Here is a 21,217-nt window from a genome sequence, read left to right as displayed (position 1 = left end):
TCCTGACATAAGAAAAATATATGTCAGAAGCAATGAGGAAACATGAAGAAGTACAGTGTGGTTGGAACATAGGATGGGATGTATGAAGAGGCGGGGAGAGATCTGTGGTACAGGTCAATGACAGCTCGTCAAGCTCATCTGGAATCTAGATGATAGGTGCATTATCTATCACCACCACTGTCATCATCATCCACAGCAGTTATCATATATTAGACATACACTATGTGCCAAACTCTGTACATGCATAATTGCTAAACCTCACAACCCTGCAAGTTATATGTTATTTTCATAGAGGTTACGAAATTTGCCCAAAGGCACAGAGTCAGTAAGGAGTGTAAGCTGAGTGAGATTCAGCTCCAGGTCTCTCTGATTCTACTACACTAGTGGTCCCAATCTTGGCTGTACAACACAGTCACCTGGAGAATCTGTTTAAAAATAAAGGTTTCAGACCCAGTTCTAAAACAGTATATCTCTAGAGCGTGGGACTTGGGAACCTACATTGCAAACAAACTCTCCGGATGTTTCCTAAATAGGAAGCCAAATGGCAGTTCCGCTTCTTGAAACTACCACAGAGCCTCTTAAAACACACACACACACACACACACACACATGAACACTACTAATTTACAGCTTCCATCTATGTGTCAAGTGCCTAATCCTCACAAAATTCTGCAAGGGTATTATAATATTATACCCTTGCAGAATTTTTTATAATAATTATAATTATAATCCCCACTTTAAAGGAGAGAAAAGTCAAGCTCAGGAGGCTTACAAATAGCTTCCCTCTTCCAGTCAACAAAGCAAGGAGCAAAAATAAGATTCAAACACAGGTATGTCTAGTTCTTCTTTGTCATGCTGTGTGGTAGAATTCTAAAATACCCACCCCCCAAATGACCCTTGCCCCTGTATTCTCTCCTCCCCTTTGAGTGTGAGTGGAAACTGTGAATATGATGAGATGTTACTGCAATGATTATGTACAGGATGAGTAATCACTGAAGTGATTACATGGCAAAAAGATTATCTGGTGGGTGTAACCTATTCTAATCATGTGCAGTCTTTTAAAAGCAGAGTGTTTTCTGCAGCTGGCAGCAGAAATGAAAAATCAGAGAGGTTTAAAGCACTAGAAGGATTCTATGCACCATGCTGACTTGAAGATGGAGGGGCCACATGACAAGGAGTATGTGCAGCCTCTAGAAGTTGAGAGCAGATCTCAAGCTGACAGCCAGCAAGAAAATGAGGACCTCAGTCCTGCAACCACAAGGAACTGAATTCCGCCAACAATCTGAATAAGCCTAGAAGCAGACTCTCGCCTTGGAGTCTTCCTCAGAGCCTCCAGATAAGAGCCCAGCCTGGCCAATATCTTGATTTCAACAAGGAGAGAATCTTCCTGAGATGTCTGATCTACAGAACTGTAGATAATAAATGGGAGTTTTTTAATTGTGGTAAAGTACACATAACATATTTACCATTTTAACATTTTTCAGTGTTCAGCTTAGTACCATTAAATACATTCACATTGTTGTGCAGCCATCCTAACCATACATCTCCAGAATTTTTTCATCTTCTCAAACTGAAATTCTGTACCCATTAAACAAGAAATCCCTAATCCTACTTGCCTCAGCCCCTGAAAACCACCATTCTACTTTCTGTTTCCATGAATTTGACAACTCTAGGTACCTCATATATGTAGAATCAAACAATATTTGTCTTTTTGTGACTGGCTTATTTCACACAGCATAATGTCCTTAAAGTTCATCCATGTTGTAGCATGTGTCAGAATTTCCTTCCTCCTTTTTAAGACTAAACAGTATTCCACTGTATGTATATACCACATTTTGTTTATCCATTTATCCATCATATGGTCACTGGGCTGCTTCCACCTCTAGGCTATTGTGAGTAACGCTTCTATGAAAAGCACATGTGTATACAAATATCTATTCAATGCTGTGCTTTCAATTCTTTTGGATATATAGATTATATGAGTATTGTTTTAAGTCAATTCATTATCTTGAACATTGAGTAAGTAAAAGGAAATAATTGAGCATTTATTTATCCTGTCTATTTGAACTGTACCACTGGGTAATTAAATAATAGATGAAGAGAAATGTTTCCTTATATAATTATTTCTGATAAAAATTAAAACAAAATGATAAAATATCATAATTTTGCAACCCCCAAATGGATCTAGCTACTGAGCATCAGTAGTTGGTAATATCTGGGAGTTCCCTGGTGGCCTAATGGTTAGGACTCGGCGCTTTCACTGCCATGGCCCAGGTTCAATCCCTGGTTGGGGAACTGAGATCCTGAAAGCTGTGTGACGCAGCCGGAAAAAAAAAAAAAAAAAAAGAAGTTGCTAATATCAATAAAGAGCAAAAACCAGACATCATGTGTCTACTGATAAAAGAACACAACACTGCTTATAGTCTTGCCAAAGGGATCAAACCTAAGTCTGATCTGGTCTCTGGATCCACCTGCCAATTTGCAAGAAAAGCAGAGACAGAGGAACACGCTGAATTACACCAGTATGCAATCAATAAAATCTACATTATGGAAAGCTCCTACAGGTCAAAGGGTCTGGATTCTTCAATACATAACTGCAAACAAAAGATATCAAGTTTTTTTAAATGGGAAATATAAAATATAGAATTTAGGGAAGCAAATCCAAGAAGTGATTCCTATAAAAGAACAGTGGTTACTTTAAGAGACAGGGAGGGGGCCTCCCTGGTGGCGCAGTGGTTGAGAGTCCGCCTGCCGATGCAGGGGATACGGGTTCGTGCCCCGGTCTGGGAGGATCCCATATGCCGCGGAGCGGCTGGGCCCGTGAGCCATGGCTGCTGAGCCTGCGCATCCGGAGCCTGTGCTCCGCAACGGGAGAGGCCACAACAGTGAGAGGCCCGCGTACCACAAAAAAAAAAAAAAAAAAAAAAAGAGACAGGGAGGTGGCTGTAATTTGAATGGGGCACATAGAGAGGCTTCTGAGGTAACTGGCCAAATTCTATTTCTTAACCTAGATGGTAGTCACAAGGGTTAATAATTAATTAAGCTATATTTAAAAGAAAAAAATAGCACATTAAATGTAACAATGACACAGAGGCCCAAATCCAGATTGAATTAGACTGAAGAGCTGTCTCACTGCAGCTCTGCCAAAGTCTCACCATTGAGTCTATCTCAAGCCAAGAAAGCAGTTCATACCAGACTGAGGGGTGACTGAGGTCAATGGCAAGTGGTTAGAAAAGCAATTAAACCAAGAAGGCAAAAGCAAAACCAAAGGAAAGGAAAAAAAACAGTAAACAGTATAATAAGCTGAATTTTCAAAAATCTTTATGCTATCACATATACAACGTCTGTTCAAAACAAGCCTGTCTCATTTCCATCCTGTAAGTTCACCATACTTACTCCTATCTCAGTGCCAAAATTTTTCCATTAGAATTTGGTTTTTTTCTCAGAGTTATTTCCCATTTTTACCAATTAACTACTGCTAATAAAGGCAATCGTATGTTTACCAAATATTTACATTTACATCTTCAAAAGTAAGGGTGCAGAAAAAAGATGGCAGAAAGAAAGCAACAGGAGCCTGAAAGAAGAAAAGGCCACTAGAAGCTGATTTACCAAGTTATAATAGAGGTAGGCCCTCCTTTAGACACAATGGAGTACTAGAGACTATATCCCCAAGCCTGCATTCTTTCTTGTCTTTAGCTATTTGGACCACAGTGGAAACTGAATGAGCAATTGAAAGCAGCTTGAAGCTATAGGCCTGCACTGTCCAATAAGGTAGCCCCTAGCTACATGTGCCTACAGGCCACCTGAAGTACAACTAATCTGAACATAGATGTGACATAAGTGCAAAAGACATAGTGGATTCCAAAGACTTAGTATGAAAAAAAGAATGTACAATATCTCATTAATAATTTTTGTATTGATTACCTGTTTAAATAATATTCTGGATATACTGGCATAAACAAAATATATTATTAAAATTAATTTCACCTGCTTTTTACTTTTTAAATGTGATTACTACAAAAATTTTAAGTTATGTATATGTGGCTCACATTATATTTCTACTGGACATCACTGCTACAAAAACCATTATTAAATAGTGTTGAACAGGAAGAACTAAGCAGCTGAAAGTGGGGATTTTTCAGTTTTTTTATACTGTTTGCGCTATTGCCAACACTACAACTCATTTAATTTCCAGCCCCTGTCCCTGGATATAAAATAGAGGTTTAAAAAATCAGTAGGTGCATTAAGTCATGGATACAACATTAAATCATGGGCCAAAGTAACTAAGTTCTAGTCCTGGTTCTGGAGTTACCCTGGAGAAGTCTTTTTTTTTTCTCTGAGCCTTAGTTGCCTGCCCTAACAATTAAGTAAAGGAGCTAAACTAAATTTAGACTCCCACTAATCTGTCAAAATATTTTTTTCTTTCTGTCGGAATTGGTTTTCATAAAAATGAATAAATACTCACTCTGAGTCTAACACATCCTCTGCGAGAGCCTCTCATCATTTTGTCCTTGGACTAAAAGAAAAACAAAAACATTCAATGAATAAAAGATAAACAGACTGTTTTAAAAATCATCTAGGGATAAACAGACAACATTTATAGTAATATTCCTCCCTTCTCCCCATCCCCACCCCACCTCACCCCACCATCACTTAAGGATAGGAATTGGGAGGCTTAAAATGTTTTGTAGTCTATACAAATAAAACTAATCCCAGAATTTTTTGTGTACCTTAAATGTAACATATATTACACTATATTTTCATTCCTCCTTCATAGCCCTTAACTCTCAACTAAAATATGTTTCTCATATTTTAGTAAGTTTGAGAGTCACCTGGAAGGCGACAAATTACCTGGGGATTTAAGAATCACTCCCAGATGATTCTGACTCAAGCAAACACAAGACCACGTTTTGAGAAACACTGCTTTAACTTTATCTCCTTGCAACTCCCCAAATGGGTCACACTTTTTGCCTCTGAGATTTCTCATCCAATGTTCCTCAGCTTGGTATATCCTTGACCCTGATTTTCTGCCTTGCCAACTGTCATTCATCAGGTGCCCTACCTCCCTCTGATTTGAATTCCCATCCCTGGACTCCCAGAGTCTCCTGTGTGTTCCCTTGTTGTGGCATGCACCATCTTGTGCTATGATAGCTAGTTACTTGTCTGACTCACCCACAGACTGCACATTCCTTAAGGGGTAGAAACTGTATCTGACTTATGTTTCAGAACAATGTCTGGCATACATTAGGTAATCAAAAAATATTTATTGATAAAATGTTGCTTCTCCTTTATGTTTCCCCTACTAGAATGAGCCAAGCAAAGGCTATGTTCTGCATAATAAGCCCCATGTTGACATTCAGTAAATATTCCTAGAATTAACTTAGTCATGTGTAATAAAATAAAGTAAAACCTCAAATAACTAAAGTTTTAAAAATATTTAATACCTCAACAACTGGTATTCTTCTGTACTCCACTATGTGACAAAGTAAAACAAGCCAATATCATGGGTTTATGGTTTTTTTGCTTGTTCACTTGTTTTTAATTCTTTGGCTGTGCCACACAGCATGCGGGATCTCAGTTCCCTGACCAGGGATCAAATCTGGGCCTTCAGTGGTGAGAGCTTGGAGTTCTAACCACTGCACCACCAGGGAATTTCCTGGGGTTATGTTTTAAAGAAAACTGTCCCACTTTAAACCATAGATGCCCTACATCCATTGTACTGCGCCATAAGCAAACTTCCAGCTATAAGATAACTAAGTTCTGGGGATTTAATGTACAGCATGGTGACTATAGTTAACAATACGTACTGTATACTTGAAAGTGGCTGAGTGAGTAGATCTTAAGAGTTCTCACTACAAAAAAAAAAAGGTAACTATGACAGGTGATGATGGATGTGTTAATTAACCTTATTGTGGTAATCACTTCACAATATATATGTATATCAAATCATCACACTGTACACCTTAAACTTAAACAATGTTATATGTCAACTATACCTCAATAAAGCTGGAAAAAATAAATTCAATCTTTCTTGGAGATATCTGCATGTCTGTACACAAAGATCTGCCTTACCCTTCTCATTGCAGTACATGCTGTTAACATAGCCTATGTCATTGTTTTCACTGATTCTTAGCTTATCAATGTAACAATATTACAATGATAAATCAAAGTAAACTCTCTTCAAAAAAGAAAAAAAATGAAACAAAAAAGCAAAGTACTGAGCTATAGAAATTCATGTTCAGAAATTATTATTGAAGTACTGAAGAGAGTCTTCTTACTTACAAATATAAAGAGGACTCATACATTTTATAAAACATTCTCAACATCAAGCAGGGTTGAAAAGAGTTCTTTACTAACAATATAGTTGATAAAAACACAGTTAACAAAAACATTCCCTAAGCATTTAATAGCCCTTTTACCATACCATGTATTTATCTTCCCTCCAAAAGTGTCAAGGCAATACACAAAAATAATAATTAGGTTTGAAAATACCCAATGAGAGTTAGAATACAACTCAAACAAGGTAAGAAACATCCTTGACCCTCTTCCATTTTAAAAAATAAGATTACAGTAAATAGAAAAAGAGTAAGACAGGGTTATAAGTTAGAAAACATTGAAAGAGATAAGTGAAAATAATTAAAGCAAGTATAACTAGGAAACAATCAGACAAATCCAGAATGTGGGACATCCTATAAAATAACTGGCCTAGACTATTTTAAAATGTCCAAAAAAAAAAAAAAAGACGAGCATATAAACGACTGTAATATAGAACAAAAATAAATTATGTGCATAGAGGCACAAAGTGCTATGAACCACAGAAGGCTCCCTGCCATGGATAAAAGATTGGGAAAGGCAATACTGAAGTGACCAGGTCTCAAGGTTCAATCTGGGACTAAAAAAAAGGATTCTGATAAGAGAGGGAAGGTAGGAAAAAGACAGCATTCCAAGCCAAGGGAACAACATCAGCAAAAGCACAGGTATGGAAAACTTTACACATGAGGTCTTCACAGAAGAGTAGACTGATAGCCCAAGCACAGTGTGTGGAGAGGAAGGTGGAGAGAGATGGAGAGATGGGGATGAAAAGGAGGTATGGGGACCAGGTCTTGGAGGGTCAGAAAAAAACAGTGAGAAGTTAAGAAAATTAAACTTTATTTTATAGTTATGGAGAGCTACTGAAGGTTTATGAACATTCTCAGTGGTGTGTTATAGAAAAATAACACTGACAAATATGAGGACTTGGGAAAAAGGGATGATGGTGACATTAATGATATAGCAAAAGCAGCAGCAGCAGCAGCAGATTCTCACTCATTGATACCCACTATGTCAGTGGTCCCCAACCTTTTTGGCACCAGGCACCGGTTTCATGGAAGACAATTTTTTCACGGATCGGGGGTGGGGGGGATGGTTTCGGGATGATTCAAGCACATTACATTTATTGTGTACTTTATTTTTTTATAAATTTATTTATTTATTTATTTGGCTGCATTGGGTCTTCATTGCTGCGCATGGGCTTCCTCTAGTTGCGGTGAGCGGGGGCTACTCTTCGTTGCGGTGCACGGGCTTCTCATTGTGGTGGCTTCTCCTGTTGCGGAGCATGGGTTCCAGGTGCACAGGCTTCAGTAGTTGTGGCTTGCGGGCTCTAGAGCGCAGACTCAGTAGCTGTGGTACATGGGCTTAAGTTGCTCTGCAGCATGTGGGATCTTCCCGGACCAGGGATTGAATCTGCGCCTCCTGCATTGGCAGGTGGATTCTTAACCACTGCACCACCAGGGAAGTCCCTATTTCTATTATTATTACATTGTAATATATAATGAAATAATTACACAACTCACCATAATGCAGAATCAGTGGGAGCCCTGAGCTTGTTTTCACTTGCCACTCACTGATAGGGTTTTGATATGAGTCTGCAAGCAATTGATTTACTATGGTCTCTGTGCAGTGAAACCTCTCTGCTAATGTTAATCTGTATTTGCAGCCGCTCCCCAGTGCTAGCATCACCGCCTCAGCTCCACCTCAGATCATCAGGCATTAGATTCTCATAAGGAGCACACAGCCTAGATCCCTCACATGTGCAGTTCACAGTAGGTTCGCGCTCCTATGAGAATCTAATGTCACCACTGATCTGACAGGAGGCGGAGCTCAGGCGGTAATGTGAGTGATGGGGAGCAGCTGTAAATACAGATGAAGCTTCATTCACTCACCCGCCGCTTACCTCCTGCTGTGCAGCCTGGTTCCTAACAGGCCATGGTCGGGTACCAGTCCGTGACCTGGGGGTTGGGGACCCCCTGCTCTATGTGATATGCACTTTATACACAGTAAGCCTCACAAGACCTTGCATGGTAAGAGTTATGCACATATTATAAATGAAAGTGACACCAGGGAGATCAAGTAAATTACCCAGTTAAATTACACATGTAAAATGTAGCAGAGTTTGACCCAGCAGGTACAATTTGGAATGGCTGACCTGCAAATCATTCTCTCAGACCATACCTGCGCTCTGCTAGCCTCGAATCCTCCTCCTCTTCCACAATGACACAGAGCCCTTGCCCTCATTTTCTCCCCACTCAGCTCCAATGTGGGGCCAAAGGGAAGCTGGTGTGACTAAGTCCCCCAGGCACAGTGAGTGCTGAGGAGTGGTTATCTGACCAAGCTGGTCGATCACAGGACCCACAACCCCAGGAACAAGGAAGGATAGAACCCTTCCACAGGGAGTTTTTCTACTGGGGCTGAGCTGATGGGGAAGAGCTCTTTCCTATCTGTTCTTGAAGCTGTGAGGTACAGTTGCCACAGGTCTTGTGCCCTCTACATGAAGGAAGCAATAATTAAAGCATACATGCTGAGAGGAGGAGAGAGGAGAGGCAGAGAGTCCTAGCTGCAAGTGATCTCCAGACACACCCTGATCTGAGGCAAACCTGCCTAAACCAATGCTATTCACTGAATAGCAGGGGTTTTTGTTTGGGGTTTTTTGTTTTGTTTTATATTTTCCTGCTGCTGTTGCTGTCTGTTTGTTTTTTGATGAATACTGGTACTGATGAGGGAAAGGTAGGGCCAACATAACCCCAACTCCAGCAATCTTCCTACCAGGTGCTGTGCTACCAATGTTCTCAAACTTACTAACAAATGTATTTTTTAGCAACTTGGCACAAACATGCCACCAGCCACAAGGTCCAGCACCTTAAGAAAGGATCACTCACAAAACAGATGCTAAAAACTTTTCAGCTAGATTAGAAAACAGAATCCCCCATGAAGCAGAGAGATACAGGGGTGATATGTTCTACTCCTAAGGGGCTCCAGAATTTAAAAAGATTGTTGAATTTGGTGGTTGGGTTTGTTGGTTTCTTATATCTTATTAATGCAAGGTCACTGGCTTCTGTTACAACAAGACATGCAATCAAAAATTATTTCTAATAATCCTTATGCCAATCCTAATGCTAACCCCAAGGTATTGATTCAGATTAAATTTGTATTGAAATTTCAAAGTAAATTACCACAAATATATTGTTGCCTGTAACAGGCCTGTCCCCTGATACCCATTCTCTTCTTCCTTTCAGTAACATATCCTCCACCCAAAGTTTTAACTGAACACATGGCTCCCCTGCCAGTAATTACATTTCCAGCCTCCCTTTCAGCTAGGTATAGGCCAGTGTGCTGTGAACAGAAGCAATGTGCGACAGATTGTGCCTTTCAAAGGAAACTTCTTGAAAAGACATTCTCGTTTCAAGGGTACGTGGAACATTCTCCAGAACTGACCACATGTTAAGCCATAAAACAAGTGTCAGTAAATTTAAACAATGGAAATAATACAGAGTATGTTCTTTGACCAAAATGGATTAAATGCAGAGCTCAATAACGGAAGGAAATTTGGGAAATTCACAAATAGGTGGAAATTAAATGACACTCCTGAATGACCAATAGTTCAAAGAAAAAATAACAAGGGAAATTTGAAAATACTTGAGATGAATGAAAATGAAAACACAATTTACCAAAACATAAAGAATACAGTGGGATAGAGAGGAGGGGAGGGAGGCTCAAGAGGGAGGGGATATGGGGACATGTATATGCATATGGATGATTTGTTTTGTTGTGCAACAGAAACTAACACAGTATTGTGAAGCAATTATACTCCAATAAAGATCTATTAAAAAAAAGAATACAATGAAAGCAATTCTTAGAGGGAAATTTATAACTATAAATGTCTAAACTAAAAAATAAAGATCTCAAATCAATAGCCTAAACTTTTACCTTAAGAAATTACACAAAGTAGTGCAACTAAACCTAAGGCAAGCAGAAGAAAGGAAATAATAGAAATTAGAGCAGAAATGAAATTAGAAAATGAAAAAAACAACAGAGAAAAAAACAATAAAAATCAAAAGTTGTTTCACTGCAAATATCAACAAAATGGACAAATCTTAACTAGACTAACCAAGAAAAAAAGGGGACTCATATTACTGAAATCAGGAATGAAAGAGACAACATTATTACCAACTTTACAAAACAAAAAGTATTCTAAAGGAATACAATGAACAACAAATTAGATAACCTAGAAGAAATGGACAAATTCCAAGAAAGACACAAGCTGTCGAAACTGATTAAAGAAGAAACAGAAAATACAACTAAACCTTTAAGAATTTGAATTAGTAATCAAAAAACTTCTCACAAAGAAAAGCTTAAGCCTAGGCTTCACTGGTAAATTCTATCAAATGTTTAAAGAATTAATACCTAGGAATAAGTTTAACTAAGGAGGTGAAAGGCCTATACTCTGGGAACTATAAGAAGTCAATGAATCTTACCCAGCACCAGGAAAAATCTCCTAGGTCCCTGCTATTGAAAGGTCCAGGGCAGCAAGCAGCCTCACCCAGGAGTTTGTGAGAAATGCAGAATCTGAGGTCTCACCCCAGACCCCCAAATTCTGAATCTGCATTTTAATAAGATTCCCAAGTATTTCTCTGTGCAAATTAAAGTTTGAGAAGCACTTGCACTGGGTTACCCCTTGCTTCTTTTATTTACAACATCAAATAGCACTGAATTTCACACCACTTAATGGGAGTTTCCCTCTAGCAAATTGCTACACACTAAAATCTCCTTAATTGTGATACTTGAGCAACAACAAATCATAATATTAATTAAAATAATAACACAATCTAAAAAAAAAAGAAGTCAACGAAGGAAATTGAAGACATCACAAATAAATGAAAAGATATCCCATGTTTATGGGTTAGAAGAATTAATATTTTTAAAATATCCATACTACCCAAAGCAATCTACAGATTTAATGCAATCCCTATGAAAATATCCATGACATTTTTCAGAGAACTAAAATAAATAATCCTAAAATTTGTATGGAACCACAAAAGACCCCAAATAGCCAAAGCATCTTGAGAAAAAAGAACAATGCTGGAGGTATCATGTTGCCTGACTTCAGACTATACTACGAAGCTACAGTAATCAAAACAGTATGGTACTGGCACAAAAACAGACATATAGATCAATGGAACAAAATAGAGAGCCCAAAAATAAACCCTTGCACATATGGTCAATTAACCTATAATAAAGGAGGCAAGAAAATACAATGGGGAAAAGACAATCTCTTCAGTTAAATGATGTTGGGAAAATTGGACAGCTACATTCTAAAAAAATGAATTAGAACATTTCTCACACTATACACAAAAATAAACTCAAAATGGATTAAAGACTTAAATGTAAGAGCAGAAACCATAAAACTCCTAGAAGAAAACATAGGCAGTACACTCTTTGATATAGGTCTTAACAATATTTTTTTGGAACTGTCTCCTCAGGCAAGGGAAACAAAAGCAAAAATAAACAAATGGGACTTAATCAAACTTAAAAGCTTTTGCACAGCAAAGGAGACGATCAACAAAACAAAAAGGCAACCTACTGAATGGGAGAAGATATTACACAGGAACCCTAGTACACTGTTGGTGGGAATGTAAATTGGTACAACCATGGAAAACAGTACAGAGTTTCCTCAAAAAATTAAAATAGAACTACCATATGATCTAGCAATTCCACTCCTGGGCATATATCTGAAGAAAATGAAAAAAATTAATTCAAAAAGATCTACTGTATTTCTATACTCTTGGAACAAGCTATCTGAAAAAAAAATAACAAAATAATTCCATTTATAATAATACCAAAAAGAATAAAAATACTTAGTAATAAACCTAATTTTTGAAAGTACAAGACTTGTACACTGAAACTACAAAACACTGTTGAAAGAGATTAAAGAAGATCTAAATACATGGAAAGACATTTTGTGTTCATGGATTGGTGGGCTACTATTGTCAATACAATGGCAATACTCTCCAAATTCATCTATAAATTTAATACAACCCCTGTCAAAATCCCAGTAGGGCCTCTTAATTGTCACACTCTGGATATATTTTATTACTTTAGCTGAACTTTTGTGTACCACATATAAAAAATCTTCTGAAGGGAAGGCTACATAAGTAATTTAAATTAAGGATAGCTCAAAATATTCTCCATTGAGGCTTCTGAGGCTATAGATATACCCATGTGAACTCTCTCATTTATTTTTTAATTTTATTTATTTATTTTAATTTATTTTATTTATTTTTCTTTTCTTTTCTTTTCTTTTTTTTTTGGCCGCACGGCATGTGGGATCTTAGTTCCCTGACCAGGGGTCAAACCCACACCCCCTGCATTGAAGCACAGGTCTTAACCACTAGGCCGCCAGGGAAGTCCCTGAACTCTTTCATTTAAATGTACAAAATTATTTCAATCCCCCAACATGGTTTACAAAAATTTTTAAAGGGAGTACAATTTTTAGAAGAAATTATTTTTTTTAAGTATATCCAGACATGTAACTTATCCTATAGATAGTACAATTTAATGAAATAACATGGACCGTGGAGTGAGAGAGAGAAGATTTTGAATTCCAGCCCTGCCAACTTGCTGGCAGTGTGACCTTGGCCAAATCACTAAAATTTCCTGAGCTGTAGTTTTCTCATTTGTAAACCTGGGGTATTACTCTCACAAGATCATTGCAGGTACTGAGTTAATATAAGTAAATCACTTAGCATAGCACCTGCTGTATAAAAGGCACAAGGGGGGCTTCCTTGGTGGTACAGTGGTTGAGAATCTGCCTGCCAATGCAGGGGACACAGGCTCGAGCCCTGGTCTGGGAAGATTCCACATGCCGCGGAGCAACTAGGCCCGTGAGCCACCACTAATGAGCCTGTGCGTCTGGAGCCTGTGCTCCGCAACAAGAGAGGCCGTGACAGTGAGAGGCCCACGCACCGCGGTGAAGAGTGGACCCCGCTTGCTGCAACCAGAGAAAGCCCTCACACAGAAATGAAGATCCAACACAGCCAAAATTAAATATAAAAATAAATAAATAAAATTTTTAAAAAAGGCACAAGGTCCATGCCCCTTCCTTGCTTCTACCTTAAATACAGCAAACAGAGATCTGCAATCATTTTCTCTAAACGTAAGCTAACTTTATCCCCATCAGGCCACACTTTCTTTCAGACATGTCTCAGTTCCCTCTACACATATACATAGACCCCAAACTGCTTTAGTAATAAAACATAGACAGCCTACAAAAAAACAAATAACAAAGTAAAACAAAACCATATATTTTCCCTACTTCATGCTCACACACTTCCTCTGTGAGCCCTCTTTCAATCCAGCTCATATGCTGAGGTACAATTTATTGCATTCTCAATTTTTATGACTGCATTTAAAAATATTACATAAAACAATTAGAGAGCAATAATAATCTCTAATAATGGTATATAGGCACTAAATCAAGTGCAACACCAAGGTAACCTCTTAATTGTATCTTAAGTATAACTACTTAACTGTATCTCCAACAGGATATAAACTTTTAAAGATTAAAGATTAGTTCAGTATATTCCTAGCATATACTAAGTACTCAAAAGTATTTTAAATTAACAAATTAACTCACAAAATCTAGCTTGGTGCTGGTATATAGTGCCATCAATGAAAACCTATTTAACTGTTAATATACTGTGCATTTCCTCTGCTTCACAAAGCAAATGTGTCTGGAAAAGTTGTGCACAAATATGTTCAAAATTCATTAGGGAAGATTAGTTTGCCATTTAAACTAATTCTACAATCCTTTTATAAAGCAAAGAATGCCTCCCCAAACCTGTTATGTAAAGACACTTAGATTTTTATTTGAATGTTAATTTTACTTTAATAAACTAAATCTTTATCAAAGATGAAGCAAGAGTCTCATCTGACTTGCTCTGAATCTCTCATAGCTAAAAGGGAGGTTTCCTTCTTCTAAACTTTTTAATACATAGCACCCCATCTTACCTTTCTTAAGGCACATATTACTTCTATCTTGTATGAAAATAATGTATGTGCATGCTTCATCACTTCTCTTAGAGAGCAGGGTTTCTGATTCATCCATGTGTCCTCTTCTACCCAACACCCCTGCTATACCTTTGCAAAGAATAAACAATAAATTGATGGTAGAAGACAAGTGGACAATGAATGTGAACAAATGTCAAAATGGTCTCTCTCCTTTTAACATGAATGTAATACTGCTTCAGTATTGAGTCACACGTTAGTTCATTCCCAAAAGTACATGAGGTTGCGCTTCTAGCTAGTGTTGCTCCTTGGACTATGCACTCCTGGAACAACTAGCAGGGGCTCAACCTGCTAGGCAAAACTAACCTAAAGATTGAAATCACAAGAGGCTGGCTCTAGGGTGTAGGATGGACAGGAAAAGGACAGGAGGAAATTTTGCAGGATGACAGCAATGCTCTATATTTTGATTGATACTGGTAACAAGGGTGTAAACAAATGTCAAAACTCATCTAACTGCATACTTGAAATCTGTGGGTTTTTTATTGGGTATAATTATATCTCAATAAAAGTAAATAAATAAATAGTACTTGCCAGAATTCCACATAGATACACTGTTTACAACAATAACTACAAAATAGGAAATGACAGCAATAACACCCATTCCTGTAGTCTCCTTTCTATTTGGGAGAGCACAGACTCCTTAAGCCATCTTGATAGTATTTAATGTACCAGAGAGCCTTCACTAGTTAATGCCTGTGGGCACTCAATAGCCCAAAATGTCATCATGCTACTGGAAAGCTACACTACCAGAAACACTGAGGATTCACAGACCCACAATAATGGAGGAATTTTCCCTATCATTCATCCCTCAAGTTGCCATAGATAACTTTCTCATCTCTCCCTCCCCATTACAGAGGGCCTCATTCGAGCAGCAGTATACTACAGATAGAGCCTTAGGAAAATATACTGAATCAGTATACAAGGGGACAGTGATATTTGGGGTCTCTCCAAGATCCTGGAAGATGGCTGCCTTCCTTCAAAGAAACCAGACATGTATCAGAACAGAGATATATACAAGATCATCTTTAAGAGGGGAACAGCCTAGAGGTAATTATACTAATTATGACTAATTATACTAAGTATCAGAAAGTATTAAAAGTAATAGAACTACAGTAGGAAGGCCAGAACCAGAACCAGAAAGCCAGAATAGAAGTTTTGCTGATCAACAGGTTAGACCTGTTTGGTTCTTGTAATAGGTATGTCTCTAACACAGAGATACTGCATCTTGATATCAATGTCTGATTAAATATCTATAATATAATATATAACTCCCTTTAGTCTGCTTCTGCTTATAAATTTGGCATCCCATATAGCTTGCTTTCAGAGACTATATGTACTAATGCACTAATGAGATAGCCTAAATATGCAGTCTCCTTAACAGTTATATATCTTGTTATGAATAAATTTGAAAATTAGCTTATGTAATAGTTACCACAACGTACATTTAGTGAATATTATTATATGTCAAACACTGTCATAAACTTTAGCTTTTTGTTAATATTTACCGAGCACTTATATGCCAGACACTGTGCTAGTGCTTTAAATATAATATTAATTAATTCTCACATCAATCTTATGATATACGTTCTTTTATTATATCCATTTTGTAATTGAGAAAATAAAGGCTCAGAAAGGCTTACGTAACCTGCCCATGGACTCACATATAATAAGTGGGATAGAGAGGATTCCAATCCAGGTCTGACTCTAAAGGCCATGCATTCTACCACAGTTACTATAGATCTGGTTAATTTAGGTTTTCTTTCAAAGTTTTTCTAAGCCACAAAGGCTGAGTGTCAAATCAGTGATCCTTCTGAACTCAACAGTATAACTGCCACCCTACAAAGCCTCACAGCAATACTTCAGAGGGTGGTACCCCTGCCTTCTGAATTAAGGCTGGCATGTAAACCCCTGCGTCATTAGATAACAGATACAGGTCCACATCTTTTATCTGAGACTTTCAGATCAAATGTGTTTTGAAATTCACAATTTTTGAAAAGTAATATACATATAGTACATAAACTGTGTCACACCTGCAGTGGAGTCTGAAGTATTAATTAAGCATTTAATTAATTTCACAATTAAGCAAACTACTGTTTAGGTAGTACAACATATATTTACACTAAGTATGATAGAGATTATAAATAGCCACACAGTTCAAGACAGGCTTTACTTCCAAATGAGAATATAATAAATTTAGAAAAAAAACTTCTGGAATTCAGAGACTGAGGGATTTCAGAATTATGGGTAAAGGACTGTAGACCTGTATTTTGATCTAGTGACATCTTACACTGTAAAGTCCCAGGTCTCTCAATATTTCTTAAAAAGGACAATTTTATCTTCAAGTCAGAATTTCAGGCCAGTAGAAAGAGAACCACTTTCACAGGGTTTAATTAAGCACAGCTATGATGACAGGGATTGCACATCTTTTCTAAGAAAAAGTTAAATATTAAATACTAACTAGTAGCTTAAGTGCTACAAATTACTTAAGGTATGTTAATATATATTGGACCTCAATGTATATTTCCTATGTTTGTTTAGTTTTTCAAATACTGCCCAAAATACTAAATAGTGATTAATGTTATTTCACAAAAAAATGATTAAAAGAAATGATGGGGGTATGTTAAACTCCAGGTGGTTTATGCTGTATATTAGTACTTCTCCCACCAAACTGTGCAGTGATAATCCATTATTATCATTCAACTTCACTTTTCTATTAAAAATTGCCAAGAATGTTTCTCCTTATTTGGAAAAGACTAAGTCAGGGCCCAAGATAATAAGATAATGAAAAGATGAACAGCAAGAAAAGCACTACGAAGATGGGAAAATTTGTACAATGCAAAAATTTTTTAAACATCTTTATGGGAGTATAATTGCTTTACATTGTTGTGTTAGCTTCTGCTGTATAACAAAGTGAATCAGCTATACGTATACATATATACCCATATCCCCTCCCTCTTTCGTCTCCCTCCCACCCTCCCTATCTCACCCGGCTAGGTGGTCACAAAGCACCGAACTGATGTCCCTGTGCTATGCAGCTGCTTCCCACTGGTTATCTATTTTACATTTGGTAGTGTATATACGTCCATGCCACACTCTCACTTCGTCCTGGCTTACCCTTCCCCCTCCCCGTGTCCTCAAGTCCATTCTCTACATCTGTGTCTTTATTCCTGTCCTGCCCCTAGGTTCTTCAGAACCACTTTTTTTTTTTTTTAGATTCCATATATATGTGTTAGCATACAGTATTTGTCTTTCTCTTTCTGACTTACTTCACTCTGTATGACAGACTTTAGGTCTATCCACCTCACTACAAATAACTCAATTTCGTTTCTTTTTATGGCTGAGTAATATTCCATTGTATATATGTGCCACATTTTCTTTATCCTTTCATCTGTTAATGGACACTTAGGTTGCTTCCATGTCCTGGCTATTGTAAATAGTACTGCAATGAACATTGCAGTACATGTCTTTTTGAATTATGGTTTTCTCAGGGTATATGCCCAGTAATGGGATTGCTGGGTCGTATGGTAGTTCTACTGTTAGTTTTTAAAGGAACTTCCATACTGTTCTCCATAGTGGCTGTATCAATTTACATTCCCACCAACAGTGCAAAAGGGTTCCCTTTTCTCCACACCCTCTCCAGCATTTATTGTTTGTAGATTTTTTTCGGTGAAATGCAAATTTTTTGTGTTGTTCTTGTATTGCCAGAACAATAGCCAGAACCATGGATTTTTGAAGTCTTAGTCCTAATTCTAAAACTCATCCTTCAGGTCCCAAATTAGAATGAGGCTATGCTCCAAAAGCTCCTTGTTCAAATTTGGAGTTTAGAACCCAGAACAAATTTTTGCAAAGAAACTGTTAAAAATGGTTCCCAGGTTAGCTAGGAAAAGCACTCAAAATACAGCATGTGAATATCAAAAGATATGGGGAAAGTTGTTATAAATTCAAACAATGCCTAAGAAATTATTTTCTTAAAGAATTTCTCTTAGACGTTGGTGCTTAAGGGAAAGCAGGATTACGAGCAAGAATAAGGAAGTAGGTCAAGAATTCAAGGACTATGCCAAAGGGCTTAAGAAACTTTCAAGGACTTGAGAAGTCAATGATCTGCAATAGACATATTTTACTTTTATAATCAAGAGGGAAAAAAAACACTTTTTAAAAGGCAATTTAAAAACACTCATTTTGAACAGACTTGTGGTTGCCAAAGGGGAGAAGGGGTGGGGAAGGAATGGATTAGGAATTTGGGGTTAGCAGCTGTAAACTATTATATATAGAATACATAAACAACAAGGTCCTACTGTATAGCACAGGGAACTATATTCAATATCCTGTGATAAACCATAATGGAAAAGAATGTAAAAAAGAATGTATATATATGTATATCTGAGTCACTTTGCTGTACAGCAGAAATTAACACAGTACTGTAAATCAACTATAATTCAATCAAAAAATTAAAAATTTTTTTAAAAGAATAAAAACACTCATTCTTTATCAGGTCTAATTTTACTTCGGAATGTATGGGTTTCCAAAAAAAACCAACGAAGGCAGAAGAGCTAACATGCAAGCACAGAATGGTGGGTTGGTCACAAAGGATATCATAACCTATCTGAAATTTGCACTTCATCCTCTTCTGGGTGACTAAACTTTCAAAGTAGAATTAGCTTCAAGAATTTGCCACTACCTTTCTGTGCTCACATTTTGTGAATTAAAAAAATCATCAATCAACAAATTCTAAGACTTAGTATCTGCTCCTCCTCCCCTTCTCTAGTAGGCTTTCGGTGAACTGGAATGGAAGAAGAGTCTTTTGTTTATCCTTGGCATTTCAAAGGGGATGATTTAAGTCCCTATCTTACAACTTAGATGTAAAAGGATTCAGTACTTTTTAATGATTAATCAATGCAGTTTGCACTTCAGAACAGCCTCCGCAGAAAGTTTATTTCATTGTGATAATGAGGTAAATTAGTTATCACCTGTAAGCAGACAAGTGGTAACTTGGGTTTATTGTCATTTTAAAATATCAATGCTAGCACAATTCAGTATCCGCAGACAGAAAGAACATTCTATCTGGAGTCAGAAGACTTAATCACGCACAGAGAAACTACTGTGTGATTTCTTACGTCTCAATTTCTTCATGTGTAAAGGAAGTAATAACTATTTCACACTATTGTTCATTCCATAAATATTTATTGAGTACTCACTAAGTGCCAGGCACTGCTCTAGATACTGAAGACAAAATGATGAACATAAGTCTCTGTTGTCATGGAACAGAGACTTACATTCCAGAGGGAATGCTTACATTCCAAAGGGAAATAGACATAAACAAACAAACAAACAAACAAAATAATTTTAGCAGCTAACAAGAAATGCTATGAAAAAGTAAAACAAGGCCATTGTGCTAGTGACTGACAGTGAGGTCTACTTTAGAGGGTTGTTAAGGAAAGACTTCTCTGAGCAGTGACGCCTAAATGAAGACCTGTACACCAACAAGGAATCAGCCATGGTACAGCCGTGGGGTAATATCAGTCCATGAAGCCAGAAAATATATGCAAAGGCCTGAGGCAGGAACAAGTTTGAGGTGTTCTAGGAACACACAAAAAAAGCTAAAGTGGATAGAAAGTGGTGAGCAAAAGGTTTACTGTAGAAAGGTAAGTGAAGAAAGATCACAAAGCCATAAGTCATAGTAAAGAGTTTGGATCTTTTTCCTATAGTCTAATATTAGAGAATTTTAAGCAGGGGGAAAAACATGATCTTTTTTTTTTTTTCATTTTTTTTAAAGATCACTTGGGCTGTTGATAGAAAATGGACTTTAGAGCACAAAAAGGAAACAAAGAGAACAGTTATGAGGTATTTGCAATAGACCAAGTGAGACATGGTGATTTATATGCGACAGTGGTAGCAAGAAAAAATGGGAGAAGTTATGAGGCTTAATGAGGTAATGTATTTGACAATATTAGAAAATACCTATGACAATGATTAATATAGTAGAGGCTTGTGTCACACTGTATTTTCCAAAAATGGCCTATAATAGTACTTCTCATCCCACAAGCTCTTCTAGAACTTTGCCACTCCCTCATTAAGAGGTGGAGTCTTTTGGGGCTTCCCTGGTGGCGCAGTGGTTGAGAGTCTGCCTGCCAATGCAGGGGACACGAGTTCAAGCCCTGGTCTGGGAAGATCCCACATACCGCGGAGCAACTAGGCCCGTGAGCCACAACTACTGAGCCTGCGCGTCTGGAGCCTGTGCTCCGCAACGAGAGGCCCGCACACCACGATGAAGAGTGGCCCCCGCTTGCTGCAACTAGAGAAAGCCCTCGCACAGAAGCGAAGACCCAACACAGCCAAAAATAAATAAATAAATTTATTAAAAAAAAAAAAAAGAAAGAAGTGGAGTCTTTTGTTTGTGGGTGGGTCTTTGTAACTGCCTTAACCTAGCAGACTGGGTGGGACATAATACAAATTATTGTACATTCTCTTCCAGCATCACAAACAGCATGGGAATCTTAATGTCCCAAAGCCAGATGACTGAGATCTCATTACGTAAGGATGAAGGAAAAATGATATCCTTTGTTCATTTTGCTACTTGAAGAAATACAATACAAAATGGTACAACAAATTATATAGAAAACTTTTAATAAAATGCTCTTAGGTTATAGAATATCATGTATAAAATGATTCCATTTGTACAAAATATACATAAATGTGTATATAAGCACAGAGTTGCTAGGAAAGCTATTCTCCAAAACACAGTAAGATTTCCGGTAGAACTTTTCTTCCTTCTACTTAATATAGTTTTCACTATTGTTTCAATTTTTAAAAATTAAGATTATGTTGTCATCTCTTCAAG

General features: G+C 37.4%; 1 protein-coding gene across 7 annotated transcripts in view; it reads right to left on the bottom strand.

The window, feature by feature from the left end:
• The window catches only part of OSBPL9 (oxysterol binding protein like 9), a gene marked incomplete at its 5' end in the record, with an annotated part of 174,611 nt that overhangs the window by 139,150 nt on the left and 14,244 nt on the right, over positions 1–21,217 (bottom strand). For 6 of the 7 annotated variants that reach the window (XM_079696752.1, XM_079696754.1, XM_079696750.1 and 3 more), the window contains one exon: positions 4,466–4,516. The exons of the other annotated variant lie outside the window; for it this stretch is intronic. In XM_079696752.1, coding sequence (XP_079552878.1) covers positions 4,466–4,516 — 51 coding nt within the window. The remainder of the gene's footprint in view (positions 1–4,465; positions 4,517–21,217) is intronic. 7 annotated transcript variants of the gene reach the window in all.

Source organism: Hyperoodon ampullatus, assembly GCF_949752795.1.
Source record: "Hyperoodon ampullatus genome assembly, chromosome: 2".
Classification (NCBI taxonomy): Eukaryota; Metazoa; Chordata; class Mammalia; order Artiodactyla; family Ziphiidae; genus Hyperoodon; species Hyperoodon ampullatus.
The sequence above is the reverse complement of the archived record's forward strand: the minus strand, read 5'-3'. Positions and strand labels throughout refer to the sequence as shown.